The sequence below is a fragment of the Brachyhypopomus gauderio genome, chromosome 10, assembly GCF_052324685.1.
Source record: "Brachyhypopomus gauderio isolate BG-103 chromosome 10, BGAUD_0.2, whole genome shotgun sequence".
In the NCBI taxonomy this organism is placed as follows: Eukaryota; Metazoa; Chordata; class Actinopteri; order Gymnotiformes; family Hypopomidae; genus Brachyhypopomus; species Brachyhypopomus gauderio.
Genome location: NC_135220.1, coordinates 9,219,014 through 9,232,917, shown reverse-complemented (window position 1 = coordinate 9,232,917; position 13,904 = coordinate 9,219,014). Strand labels below are relative to the sequence as shown.

At 42.4% G+C, this 13,904-nt stretch overlaps 3 protein-coding genes across 3 annotated transcripts; 1 reads left to right on the top strand and 2 right to left on the bottom strand.

Moving 5' to 3' along the window:
- The first annotated feature begins 442 nt into the window (after positions 1-442).
- Positions 443-1,764, top strand: smtlb (somatolactin beta). Its single transcript, XM_077020899.1, has 5 exons — positions 443-458; positions 660-829; positions 1,051-1,161; positions 1,261-1,440; positions 1,576-1,764. Exons 1-5 carry the CDS (start codon positions 443-445, stop codon positions 1,762-1,764), a joined length of 666 nt encoding a protein of 221 aa, XP_076877014.1.
- A 1,605-nt stretch (positions 1,765-3,369) lies between these two features.
- On the bottom strand, positions 3,370-5,384 carry kcnj1b (potassium inwardly rectifying channel subfamily J member 1b). The gene is made up of 2 exons (XM_077020898.1): positions 5,267-5,384; positions 3,370-4,919 (listed from the first exon to the last, which is right to left on the bottom strand). Exon 2 carries the CDS (start codon positions 4,915-4,917, stop codon positions 3,784-3,786), a length of 1,134 nt encoding a protein of 377 aa, XP_076877013.1. The 5' UTR covers positions 4,918-4,919; positions 5,267-5,384; the 3' UTR covers positions 3,370-3,783.
- A 1,458-nt stretch (positions 5,385-6,842) lies between these two features.
- On the bottom strand, positions 6,843-11,860 carry dcps (decapping enzyme, scavenger). The gene is made up of 7 exons (XM_077019287.1): positions 11,504-11,860; positions 10,688-10,951; positions 10,308-10,458; positions 9,851-9,996; positions 8,321-8,434; positions 7,765-7,875; positions 6,843-7,368 (listed from the first exon to the last, which is right to left on the bottom strand). The coding sequence occupies exons 2-7, from the start codon at positions 10,865-10,867 to the stop codon at positions 7,102-7,104; spliced, it is 969 nt and encodes a 322-aa protein (XP_076875402.1). The 5' UTR covers positions 10,868-10,951; positions 11,504-11,860; the 3' UTR covers positions 6,843-7,101.
- Positions 11,861-13,904: the final 2,044 nt, after the last annotated feature.

Below are 13,904 nucleotides of genomic sequence, written 5' to 3'. Positions count from 1 at the left end.
ATTTTGTATATACAAAATTACTTTGCTTACTTCAATTTATAATTCTATAAATCATTTATTTAATTTATTTAAGACAATCTGTGTGTTTGTGTTGATCATTATCTTTTTTCCTACTTTCACATTGGGTATGATTTTTCTCATGAAACATGAGATTTGAAATCCAATCTACACTTTAAAACCTGCAAATCTCCAACGTTGTGATTCTTAATCACCCATTTCTAAAGATGAGAAGCTTTTATGAAACCAAACATGTTGGATAAACATTTTCTCATTCCAGTTAAGATGATGCATAAGAACATAGTGGAAACCGTAACCAGAAATATCGTCTTACCTTCTAAATCTAATTCATTCATGAAGTCTGCGTTGTGTATATAAGGTAGTTGTGCCTGTGAAGCATCAACAGTAGTGATTTCAGACAATAACCTTCTTCCATTCCACAATAATGAGCAAGACCAAAGGTACCATATCTTCTGTGAAATCCATTTGTAAATCTAAAAAAAAATCCCTAATATTCTGCATTGATTTGTCAAGATGTTGCATGAAAATACCACTTACTTAAATTGAATTCTATTACTGGTAGCACGTGTCAGATGATCAGAAACATCGGTCCATTTTTTTATCCCTAATGGGTCCTGTTCCTGGTCCTGTTCCTGGTCCAGTTCTGCAGGGATGGCTCCTGTTCTGCTCCATGCATGGCGTGCTGGGCTCTGTGCTGGACTGTGAAGCTGGAGAAGGCTATTGCAGCATCTCCACAGAGAAGCTCCTGGATCGGGCCATCCAGCACGCCGAGCTCATCTATCGCATCTCAGAAGAGACCAGGACACAGTTTGTGAGTAAAGATCCATGCAGCTTAGCTGCAGTCCGCCATGAGGTTACTACTGAAACAATCAGACACAACCACAGCTACATTATAAAATGCAGCATTTTATCACTAAAAATATTAAGGGATTTATTACTTTTAAGTGCAAATGCTTCTGCTAAGAACCCTCAGGATATTGGGTAAGTCAGATCTAAGAAGTTTTTTGATGTTTCTCCCATTGCTCTTGACAGGAGGAGATGTTCATTCCTCTCGATCTGCTCACCCAGCAAGGACACAGACCCTTCATGTGCACTGCCGTCCTGCCCATGCCAACCTCCAAAAGTGAAGTGCAGCGGATTTCGGTATGTTCATCTGAGCTCGGAGCTGCACTTTTCTTCATCTGATCATCCCGCGAATGTGGACAGTTTTATGTAGCAGGTTTGTGGTTTTCCATGCTGCAGGACAAATGGCTCCTAAACTCGGTGCTGATTCTGGTACAGTTCTGGATCAACCAACTGGTGGATCTGCAGGATTCCCTAGATCAATATGACAATGTCCCCGGCACTATTCTCAACAAGACCAAGTGGCTGTCGTCCAAGCTGGTGAGCCTGGAGCAAGGTCTCCTCACCATCATCAGGAAGGTACGTCAGCACATTTTCCTGCTGCCACACGTTTTGTCCTGCACTATGCATATGCCTGGCACGTTTGTTGCATGTGTGTGGTACAAACCACTACCTTTACTCAGAACCTCTCCCTGTGCCCCCACCCAAACGCAGATGTTGAATGAGGACAGTCTGCCACTGGACGCCAAGAACACGGCAGCTCCTCTGCCTTCGCCTTACACCATGGAACAGGTGCTGAAGGATTACTCCATGCTGTCATGCTTCAGGAAGGATGCCCACAAAATGGAGACATTCCTCAAACTTTTTAAGTGCCGCCAAACAAACAGTTGTTCCTTTTACTAGATCGGCCCAAGCTCACCGAGGGCATGTGTGTTTAATGCCAGGTGCCAGTTCAGGAGATGCAAGGATGACAGTTATGGATAAAAATAATTATTTTTTAGTTCAAATCTATTTATGTCATTTAAATTATGTCATTTATATCAAAGCTCATTTGATAACAGCATGCAATGCTCTGAATGTCTTTTTAACTCTTGCTCTTGTTGTTGTAATACCATGTCAAATAAAGTACACAGCATTTATTCTAAACACAGTAGAACTTCAGAAAGCTTGACTTTAAAATGGGATCCTAAGCAAGGAAAATGAGAGAAGGAGAGAAGGAAGGAAAGAAAGCAAAAAAGTGCCAGCATTAGAAAATAACAGCATTTCTCTGCAGGGGATTGGCAGAAACTGCAGCTGCGTATGTTGACAGAGAGGTCAAATGGCTACTGCGATCAAGGGAGCACGGGGGTTGGTGTGAGGGTGGTGGAAGTTCAAATTATGCTGATTTCGAACTCTGGGCGAGAGCACCGTTTCACCCTGCTCCCACACACTCAGCCATTCCTTTGTCCATCATCCAAAAGCTTATGGCTACCAGCTCTCTCTCTCTCTCTCTCTCTCTCCCTCTCTCTCTCTCCCTCTCTCTCTCTCTCTCTCTCTCACTCTCTCATTGTTTCCTGAAATTAAATTGGAATATAACTGAAACAGAAATAATACCAAACACTATATTAAAACCCAATGATAATGAACTGTATTAAAATGCTCACTTATATATTATAACATCGAGAAATATTAAATATAAAAATATTAAGGGGAGGGCGGGGGTACAATGATTACAGTCACAAGAAACATTCCCTAAAGATTTGTCTAATATTTATTTAAGAGGAAACAGACTGAATCCTGAATCTTACTGTGCAATGTGCTCACACTGATGCTGACACTGTTGATGTTGACTGAGCCTTCTGGGAAATATGGAGTGTTCTTAGGCTGTGAACTGTTTATACTAGAGCACCTCCCAATGGGAAAGGACAGCAAAGACATTTAAGATTGAAAACCCACTTCTTACGTCCTGTAAATTTTCACTTTAAAAGATTTAATGATGAAATCTTGTCAGAGTCATTCATTTTTTTGCTTTTAAGTAAATAATATACACTTCAGTGATCATCTGTCCTGGTGCAGCTGCACGTGCTCCAGTGGTCATGAGTGCATGTCCGTTAGCATTTTCACTTCTGGACATACACAAATGAAAAGATTTGCCTGCAGTGTGACTAACGTGTTCTCATGAAGACTGCAATTCAAAGCACAGCCAGCTATAGAGTACAATATATTCAACATAATTACAGTAGAAGGCACATATATATTTGTGTGTCTGTGTATGTGTGTGTGTCTATTATATAACTACATTGAATGAATAACACTAATGCCTTACATCCGTTATGTTCTCAGTAGAATATGTAATCACAAAATAACACCCACCCAGCATTTCAACAGCTTTCAAAGGTTCCATGTCACATCGACTCTCCCAAAAATCTTAACATGCATTTCCATAGTTCATACATGTGAAATGGAGACAGTATATGATTAAAAGTCACTTCACCAGCAGCTGAAATGCCACATTTGTTATATTTCCTTCCTCCAGTGTCCAGTGTTCTAGATTTCCCAACAGATCAATGATTCCACTCTCTGTGCTGAAATAGTTTAGGCATATCAGCAGTTTGATAGTCTGTCGGTGGTATAGACATTTGTTATATAATCTTACAGATTTGGTCTCGGATCTTGTCATAAGTGTCCTTGTATCTCTCTCAGTAGAGCAGGTACAGGAAGATGCTTACACCAAGGTCACAGGTCAGATTCCCAGGAAGCACACATGCTGTCTACTGAGATTTGTATGTAAAATGCTATGGAAAAATGTCACAGCATTTTACAAATTATGAAAATGTCAAATGCAGGACTTCCTACAACCTCAAGTAAGATAATACATTTAGTCAGCAGGGTTCAGAGGCAGGACTAGATATCATTTGTAATTCCACAAGTTTGTCCACATCCTCACATTTGAGTATTGTCCATCACATCTTCAATGGCAATCACATCAAAGCCAGGGTTGTGGATGCCATGTGGTCTGTGGTGGTGTCGAACAACCTCACTGTTCAGCTCACTCAGGAAGCAGCAAGCACAGTGTGGCGTGACCACCGGCACCGTCCTGGAGAAGTTGGAGAAGTCCACGCGGTACTTGCCTGTCCTGGTGCGAGAGACGATGGGCACGAAGGTGTAGCCCCACTGGATCTCGCAGGGGAGGAAGGAAGTGCGCACCTGGCAGGAGGAACTGGTGGACTCAGCCACGCCATCCAAGAAGACCACCAGCTCGAACTCCTGCTGCTTTAGCGTGTCGGCCGCCATCTCTGCAAACGGGCTGGAGCCGTCGATAACGTGGTACAGTGTGAGTGGGCATACGAAGAACAGGTGGTCCTTGCCGGCATCCACTAGGAAGTCAATGTTCACCTGGTCCAGTATGATGGGTTCCCCATCCGGTGTGACCGTGGTCCTCAGGAGTTTGCCGTAAATCTGGCTTCCGATCAGCAGTGTCTTACGCAGGTTGGCCACACGGATTTGTAGGCAGAGAGAGCCTCTCTTCAGACAGATCACCGCCGTGTCACTGAAGGTGACCGTCTTTGCCCTCTTTTTTGGGAGGGAGATTTTGGCCAGAATTAGACCACACATGAAGCAGTTTATGATGGCGCCCACAAGGGACTGGACGACGAGAAGGGCTACCGTCCCCGCACAGTTCCCCGTCAGGGCACGCCCCCCGTATCCTATGGTTGTCTGGGTCTCTAGAGAGTAAAGAAAGGCAGTTCTGAGACCATTGATGTTGTCTATGCATTTTAAATGGCCTTTAGATCTATTCTCTCCCTCCAAGTCCCCATTACTCTTTGCGATTGAATACCACAGCAGACCAAAGACGAACCAACTTCCAGTAAAAGCCACGACAAAGGAAAGAATAACAAAGCGCCATCTAAACTCAACAAAGGTGGTCCAGAAATCCATCAGGTAAGCAAAATGGCTGTGATACTCAACATTGCCAAATTCGACGTTACAGCGGCCGTCCTTGGTCACCAGCCGGGTGTGGTGGTTCCTGCGCTCCGCTAGGTGATCATGAAGCTGTTTGTGGATGAACTGCAACATTCCTTCACCGTGAAGTAAAAGAAGTAAACCAGTTAGCTTGAGCATGAAAAACGAGGTCACAATCCAACAGAAGATTAGAACAGCAGCCTGTTCACAGTGGCTGTACTGTATACTTTGTAGAACTCAACAATTTCATGTTCAGTATAAAAAGAAGCAAACTAAATCTAAAAATATTCCTCAGATGAAATGTGCACATCTAAACATCTCTTTCTGAAACCTCTCGGTTTAAAATAGGCTAAAACTGTCATTCCCACAGTCATTTCCACAGTGACAATATTTTAGCTTCTGCTCAAAACTACTTTGGGAAATTTAATTTATAAGATGACCATAGATGAGAATGTGAACTCACCCCTACTGGCACAGAGGTTAGCCACAGTGCTTCTGAAACAAGAGCACGTTCACAACTTTCGACGTGTAGAATGCACAGATCTGTTGGCTACCAGTGCAGACCAACAGCAGGATTACAGATCAGACCTTCCTGTTGTACTCTGAGCAAACCGCCATTGGGGTACTGCTGAAATGTAATCCTCAGAACAATGTCTTAATCCCAAGATTACGCCCCTGTTCATAAAGAAAAGACCTGACCAGAACATTTACCCCCTGTATCTACCTTATCTGAAGTGGACTATCAGCGTATCAAGCTCTGTCCACGCAGTTGAACTAAAACAACAATTCAGACTACCAGGCAGTGATATAGCAGAACGGGACTACACAGACGGGCTATGTTATTAATCAGAGCTTCATCAGTGGGACAGCGTTGTCGTGGTTTCGGCGGCTGCTCCTCCACCTCATTGGCTACTCTGTGTTGACAAGTGCCAAATGTGAAAAAAGGGGGTTTGAAAACCTCACATTTCAAGATTGACTGTATTCCAATGAACCTCCTGACTCAAGAGCTGTGACAGGAAACCAATCGAATGGACATGCTAAATATAAGGGGAAAAAACTATTAGGGGTGTTTCTTATTAGTAATTAATAAAACATAAATATTCATAAGTAATAAAGAAAGATTGATCATTGAGTTTAGCCAGGCCTTTAGCCTGATATAACGTACTGATCTATGCTCCAATGAGGATGTGTATTTGAGAGACTACAATGGTCAGACCTACAATGCATGTTTGGAAGTCATTCTGGACAAGGGTGCCTGCCAAAAGCTCTAAATGTAAATGACCATTGGCAAAAATAAATCTGAAAAGGCATATTGAACCCATCTAACACCAGCTCATCTTCCTCTGCAATTATCATGGTTGGAACACATTCTGGTCCTGTTTACGGGACATTTGGCCAGGCCTGACATATTGGCTTTGCATCTGAAAATTAGTTTCAAACTTCAAACATAAATAATGGGTTTTTGTGGTATTGTAATGAGAACACTCATTGTCCCGCAAAGGTCCTGCAACCAGGAACTGAACTCTATGATCAGAGTGGATGGTGGCCACCCTCTTTTGCATGCCAATCAAAACAGTATGTTGCTGTACATTTTTATAAAGTGTTCATTAAAAAGTGAGACATTTATACAGAGATGGTATGAACAGATAGCTGAATGAATTGGATAGCTGGTGTGTTAAGTATAACTGCCTTAGGTACAATATCTGTACAAACTGCACCATGTCTAACAATTAACTGTAACCCACAGTGAGTAGTGGTGGTTATTCTAACTAACCCCCTCCAGCCTGCCCCCCCCCCCCCCCCCCCCCCGTTCCCAACCTCGACTGGCTCAAAACCAGCAGAACCCTCCTGGAGATCTTAACCTGTGATGAGCTCTTAGCAGGAATCCACTCTGAACGGGTTGTACCAGTGGAGGCGGTGTCAACATAGAGCAGAAAAGAATAAATGAAAACAGGACTGTGAATTATTCATCTACAGGAGTAAAATAAAATGTGCCTAAGACACAGCAACTAGGCTTCAAAGCAACATAAAGACTTCAGCACAGTGAAACAGTGAAATCTTTATTTTATTTTAAAAGTTACAAGTTGTAAATACAGCTTCCTTTAGAAACCCAACAAATCTGTTTCAGTACAAAAGTAAAGACATGAAGGAGAAGCACAACAACTCTAGAACTAATGTGTTCGTTTCTCCCAGGCAACAGCACAAAGCAGTGAAGAAATAATTGTTCTTGGTGGAATGGGGGAAGAGAAACGCCTCATGAGGTCCGGCCGGGCGGGCCTGCTGGGGCTGCTGCCATGGCTACAGCTTGCCAGCCTCTCTGAACCTCAGCAGAAGGGCGTCGTCCGCCCGCAGAGCGAATGAGAGGGAGCGATGGCGGTAGTGGGAGGAGTCGGCCTCCAGGTTCTGGATGACATCAGAGAGCAGGTGGGCTCTCTCCACGCCGCACCCGGGCGCCTCGTAGTCCAGCGAGGTGAAGTGCACGTGCAGGTGGTAGTAGGACGGCTGATAGTGCAAATATACGCGCAGTTTGCACGGCGGGACACAGTACTGCTTCTGGATGGCCTCCTGTGGGAACAGGACACCAGACTGGAGAGGACGAAGCTTTGCAGAGTCAGCCTTAAAAACACACACGCTCCTTAACTTTACTCTTCTTCCAGCATGTTCTCAGAACAGAGTAGGCAGGGGAAAGTTGCAAAAGGTTCCCACAAAACGTTCCTAGTTAGTACTGCCATCTACTGGTCAAAGAAGGCCACAGAGCAGCAGATATAATGAAAGGAGTGAGAATCACACCTTTATTTGCCAGTTAGCACTGTTCAAATTCATGACTCCTGATTAACATCTGCTAGAAGGACAAAAATTAAAAACACACACACACACACACACACACACACACACACACACACACACACACACACACACACACACACACACACACAGTGTGAGTTGCTTAAATCTCCTCACCAGCCCCTTTTCACGGATATTTCTCAATAACGGGAGATCGTCTGATGTGAGACTCCTCAAACTCTTCAGGTCCCTTCGATGTACAATGGCGATCAAATACAAGTCATCCAGCTAGAGAGAAAACCAACAACACAGAACAGTCAGTCACGCCATGCTGGATCAAATCAGTGCACTACTATCACTACTGCGTCTTTCAAGGGAAACTTCTTCACTTGTCAACTGCTTTACTGCACTTAACACATTAAAAATTATACATTTTTATGTAATATATAATTTTATATAAATTCTATTTGATCTATACAAATATACAAGTGGGGAAATAAAATACTAGTCAGACACAGGACTGACAGATTAAATCAATAATCAAAATTATATACTCAGAAAAGAATTTAACCTAAAACAAGACCAAGATTCCAAACCGCAGTGACATATTAAGGATTTGCAATCCTTGCAATCATCAAACTACCAAAAGATTTTCCTCATGCTAAAGCTGGTCACTCACGTGCCGGTGGTCACTCACGTGCCGGTGGTCACTCACGTGCCGGTGGTCACTCACCTGCTTCTGGTCCCATTTGAAATCTGGCAGCAGTACGAATCCAACATGAGCATCTGGATCTTCAAAAACAATCCTGTCTGCCTCTGCTTTCTTCTCCAAAATGTTGTACACCCACTGCAGAAAAAAACTGAGCATGTTTTCACTAAATATTAAAAAACACACAAGTTGCATTCCAGCACAGGGTATATAAAAGTGTGTGTGTGTGTGTGTCAGGGTTCCCACATCTCGGTTAACATCAAATTCAAGGACCTTTCAATGACTTTCCAGGACCAACTTCCTCAAATTCAAGGACTGCACCTGGCACCATTTACCTACTGTTACCCCTGAATATGTTGTCAAAAAACAATGTTAATTCAATGCAAATTCAAAAGACCGAATGCCATTTCAAGCCATGCATCCTGAAATGTTCTGTGCATGACGTTAAGCACTGATTAAACGAAAACTTAATTCACACACAACATGTCTGGCAATTTAGCAGTGTACCTGTGAGAAGGTGACATTCACGTAAAGCGGCTACACATACGTTAACTACATACAGGAAACACTAGCTTTCGGTGCTGAACAAACAAACAAATTTCTCTACAGGAGAATGACCAAACTTTTGCAAAGTAAGTCGGCATAGGCCCTGTAGAATCAATATCATTTTAAATGAACTTGTGCTGGCACGTTGACAGTAGACAAATAATAATAATACACATATGCATATACACATACAGTACATACATAAAACAGAGGAGCAAAGCCATATAATGAGATTAGATTAGAGAAATCTGGTGTGAGATGATTCTTGCATTTTCCAAGTTTTTTAATCTACTTAATGATTCTTAATTAATTCAATCATAAAGAGAAAAGAAGGCTTTAAACCACTTCACTTACTGTAGTGAATGTGGTATTTTGCTAAAAGTACAACTACATTTATGGCATCAGAGAAATCCGAACTTAAAATGTAAAATCCGAAGTAAAATGGTATCAATGAATCCACATCAAGTTTAAATCTTCTTTCAAGAAACACGGCTACAGGATATATCTTATTTATTATTTTGAAATGAGTCCCTTTTACTTTAGAAGATATGGGCCATTTGACAAGCCATTGTGGTTTTATAATTTGTATTAGTATGTTTCTTTAAAGAATCTCATTCATTCAACTCTGAATATAAAATGACATTTTTGATTAATTGAATTAATGCTAAAGGAATCACTTTGCAGACTTTCTTAAAATCTTTATAATAACTATCATATCAGATCATATTTTTCAACAAAGGATGAGAAATTTTAAACATTATGACAATCTTTTTCATAGCAATCTTTTGTAAGTATTGACTTCCTACCAACTTTGCCCTATTATTCCTTGACTGCAGTCTTCATCCATATGAAATTTCAAACCCCCCAAAATATTCAAGGACCTTCAAGGACGGCTGTCTTTTATGCCTGTTTTCAAAAACTTTCCAGGGCCTTGAACTTATTTTTTCAGATTCACAAACTTTCAAGGATTTCAAGGACCCGTGGGAACCCTGGTGTGTAATAGCACACCTGGACACTGAAACTCTGGCTGCTGATGTAGGGGAGAGTGATGTTACGGTAGTCATCCCCAGACTCTTCAATGAGGAAGATTTCCTGATGGAGATATTTCTTCACATGCTTCTCCGTCGCTGGGCAGATTACGGTGGTTTTGATTTCTGCAGGTGAGGCAGAACTTTAATAAGCAGCCCACATCATTTTTTTCAAGGCCTGTGTGGCCAGATAGTTAAAACCTGCACTTTTGAATTTTTCTGTACCCCATATTTCATTAGAATTTGAGAATTGGTGAGCACCACCTTACAGATGAAATTACCAAGTCTTGATTCAGTTCAGTTCTTTTGTATTACTATTGTGACACACATATGGTGTTCTATTGATTGAATCAAACAATCAATCCATCCATATATATATATATATATATATAATATCTACTACAGCACTACACACAGATGGGGTTGACAGCTCTCACCATTCAGATGAGAAGGTGGTTGCATGTGGAATGTGCTGTAGATATCATTTCTCATCTCCAATCTGAGTGTGCTGGTTTTAAATATTTCTGGCAGTGTGTCTTGTCTGATTGGGGTTTTCTCCAGTATGACAACTGCCTCCTGGTCATCAATCTAAGAAGAAGTACGTATGTTTAGATGAGTGGGAGTGTTTGAATGAAAAACTGGACCAGCTATAATCCAGACCAATACCCTGCAGTGTTTCGCACGTTAGAACTTATGTTACAGGGATGATGTGCAAATAAAAAACAACCTGCTCGTTTGATAAACTGATACTTTATAAAGTTGTTTACATTTTAAAGTTGCTTGTCTAGCTGGCTAACGCTAGCCACCGTCTGCTCACCTTCCCGTGTATGAAAACGTTCTTCTCGCGTGCGGAGTCGCGCAGAACGCGCTGCGGTTCGAAGGCGGACACGCGACTCTCGCGCGCGGCCTCGGCGCCAGGAGCAGCACGTGCGTCTGTCTTCAGCCGCTTCGCGTCTCTCTCCGGCTCACGCGCGTCTCTGTCCTGCGATGTCGCCATTTCTCTTGCGCTCAACCGCGCCAATGGAATATGACGGAAGTGACGCCTTTCAGCACAGCACGCCTTTCGCTCTTGGCCACGACTCTTTCCCGGACCCCACACAGGGTAAAACCGGAGCAAAGAAAAGAGAGAAACGCAAAAAAATTATGAACGTAAAATGCGAGACGCAAAGAAAAGCAGTGACGCGCAAACAAAAGAAAGAAACGCAAAAGGGAGAAAGTATTGCAAAAAAAGCAGCAACATAAAATGTGAAACGCAAAGAAAAGAAAGAAACGCAAAAGAGGGAAAGTATTGCAGAAACAAATTAGGAACGTAAAATGCAAAATGCTAATCTTATATTTGCGATATTATTTTTTTTTCGTCACCATTAAAGACCCTAATTTGACTCCATATCCAACACGTCGCTCGCGAGCTACCAGTAGCTCGCCACCCCTTTCCGAGTAGCTCGCCAAAGGGCCAATGAATTACATATAAATTTGTAAACCTAATTGGTCCCATCGAGAAATCTACTTAAATTTATGTCCAATCAAAATTCACAGTTGTCCCTCCCCTTCTAACACTAAATGATCATTCGCCAATTATACAACAGTTAGTTCACAATCCGACTGGTTGAGAAGTGTTTAGGCTAAAACATACTTGCTGTTAACTACGCGTACGCGTACGCATCATGGCTGCTTCGCGTATCCTGCGTCGGTTTGGCGCGTAGGTCTTGCACGTCCTCCAAAAGTTAACGCGACGCGTACGCGAGGTGCAATACACACAAAACCGCTAGGGGCAGTGTAGCCGCTAACCAGCATCAAAATGGACACAACGATATCCAACGACACAAATTCGCCATTCTCACCACGTCTTTGATTTAACGGCCTTACATACCACCTACGAAGGGATCGCTGTCGTCGTTTTTTCTGCCGTGACCGTAAAATTACCCAAAGGCTAATCTCCTCGAGTGTTGCCATGTTTGCATCGTTAAAATACCGAAGCCCTTTCTACGTTCTGCCCTCTAGTGGATGCCTCCAGTTTCACGCGTTGCACATAGGCTAGTATGTTCTCAGTAACGTTCACAACGCAGCCGGTTGTGTACGCGAACGCATGGGCAAACAGCAAGTATGTTCCAGCCTTTATATCTCGTTCTAACCCTGCAGATATGTGTGATAACAGCACGGTATTCTCATTCTCTGTATCACTCCGCGGACGCGTTGTCAAGTAACGGCGTGTACATATATTCACGATAACACACTCCCTCTCGTGTTCTATTGCTCAATTAGCTGTCAATCAAAAAGTTAGGCTGCCGTCAATATTGAATAAACCAGGGGTCACCCACGTCATGAGTCGCCATGTCATGTTTTTGCTACTATTATAGATTGTCCGCGGTTGCTAGCGGTCTTCCCGCTTAGCAATTGACACTCGCACACGCAACTTTCGGTCGCCCCCCCACGCCCCCCCCCCCCCCCCCCGCTCTACAACTTTTCGGGTAGCCCTCCGCAATAATTGGTATCCAAGAAGTAGCTCCCAGTTTCAAAAAGGTTGGAGACCCCTGATCTAACACATCGACTTTTCATACATATACAATTATTACAATTATTATTATGTTGTTGTTGTTGTTGTTGTTGTTGTTGTTGTTGTTGTTGTTGATAATGTGCCCATGAAACACCCAGATATGAGTTTGGCTGAACATTCATCCTTCACACGCAGCAGCAGTGTCTGAAGATCTGACGTTTCTGAATCACTTTAAACCAGAACTACTTTAAAGACCAAATGAGTTGGATTTAGAAATACTTTTAAAAATCCAGACTCAGTCTGAAATTTTATTTCCGTTGTGGTAACAACAACACTGATACGATTCTAGTTATTGTAGTTATTCTTTCTCATTTCCAAGTAGATTTTCCCCCAACTACATATTCCCTCTAGATGATGCTTCAAAAGGAAGTCGCTGTTCTTTGAAATCTTTTGAAATATTTAAAAAATAAAATGGTCTGTGATCAAAATAACCTACTACGCACTATTCGCGCAGTGATTGTGCCCCAGATCAGTAAACCGTATGCAGTGGTAGATGCCCGAACACCTTACACTTATTCCATATAACAGTGACAGCGGATCTTTCCTAACTGGGTGGAACCTTCATACATTCACGTACGCCAAACTGTTAAATCCCTCACAAATGTGCAAATGAAGAATAGTTCTAAGAGTGTTGCTTACTTTTTTATCACTGGTTCTTGAGCAGGTGTTTGAGGAATTGCTTTTGGATGTTGATTGGTCCCTAAACGCAGGACACTGGCTGTGTTAGTGGCTCCTAACACAGGGCACTGGCTGTGTTAGTGGCTCCTAACGCAGGGCACTGGCTGTGTTAGTAATAATAATAATATTAATACATTTTATTTAACGGCGCCTTTCTGGCACTCAAGGTCACCTTACATGAAGCAAAAAACAGAAATAATAGAGTAAAAACGGCAGATAATAAAATAAAATAAGATATAACAATAAAATGAATAAATGAATGAACAGACCATAGAGATCAGTAGTTATAAGCAGATTTAAAAAGATGAGTTTTGAGACCCGACTTAAAATGTATGATTGATTGAGAGTTTCTCAAGTCTGGTGGAAGAGCATTCCACAATCTAGGGGCGGAGCTACTGAACGCCCGACCGCCCATGGTGCTGAGGTGTGTAATGGGGACAGACAGGTGTGTAGAAGCAGATGATCTCAGTGATCGAGAGTGAGAGGTGATGTTAATAAAGTCTAATATATATGGAGGGGCGAGATTATGAACTGCTTTGAAAGTTAGTGGCTCCTAACACAGGACACTGGCTGTGTTAATGGCTCCTAGCCAGTGCTTCTCTCTGCAACACTTCAGTGTAAAAGTCCCTGCTGCCTTTGGCAAGATGTCGGACCCAAATGGGGATCATGTACAGTGAACATCTGTTTCTTACACCATTACTATATAGAAGCTGTACAATACAGCTGGCAGTGGAAAGGTGACTGGGAAACACACACCAGGAGCAAGCAGGATGCATTGTGGGTACAATGACCCTTGGTCTAT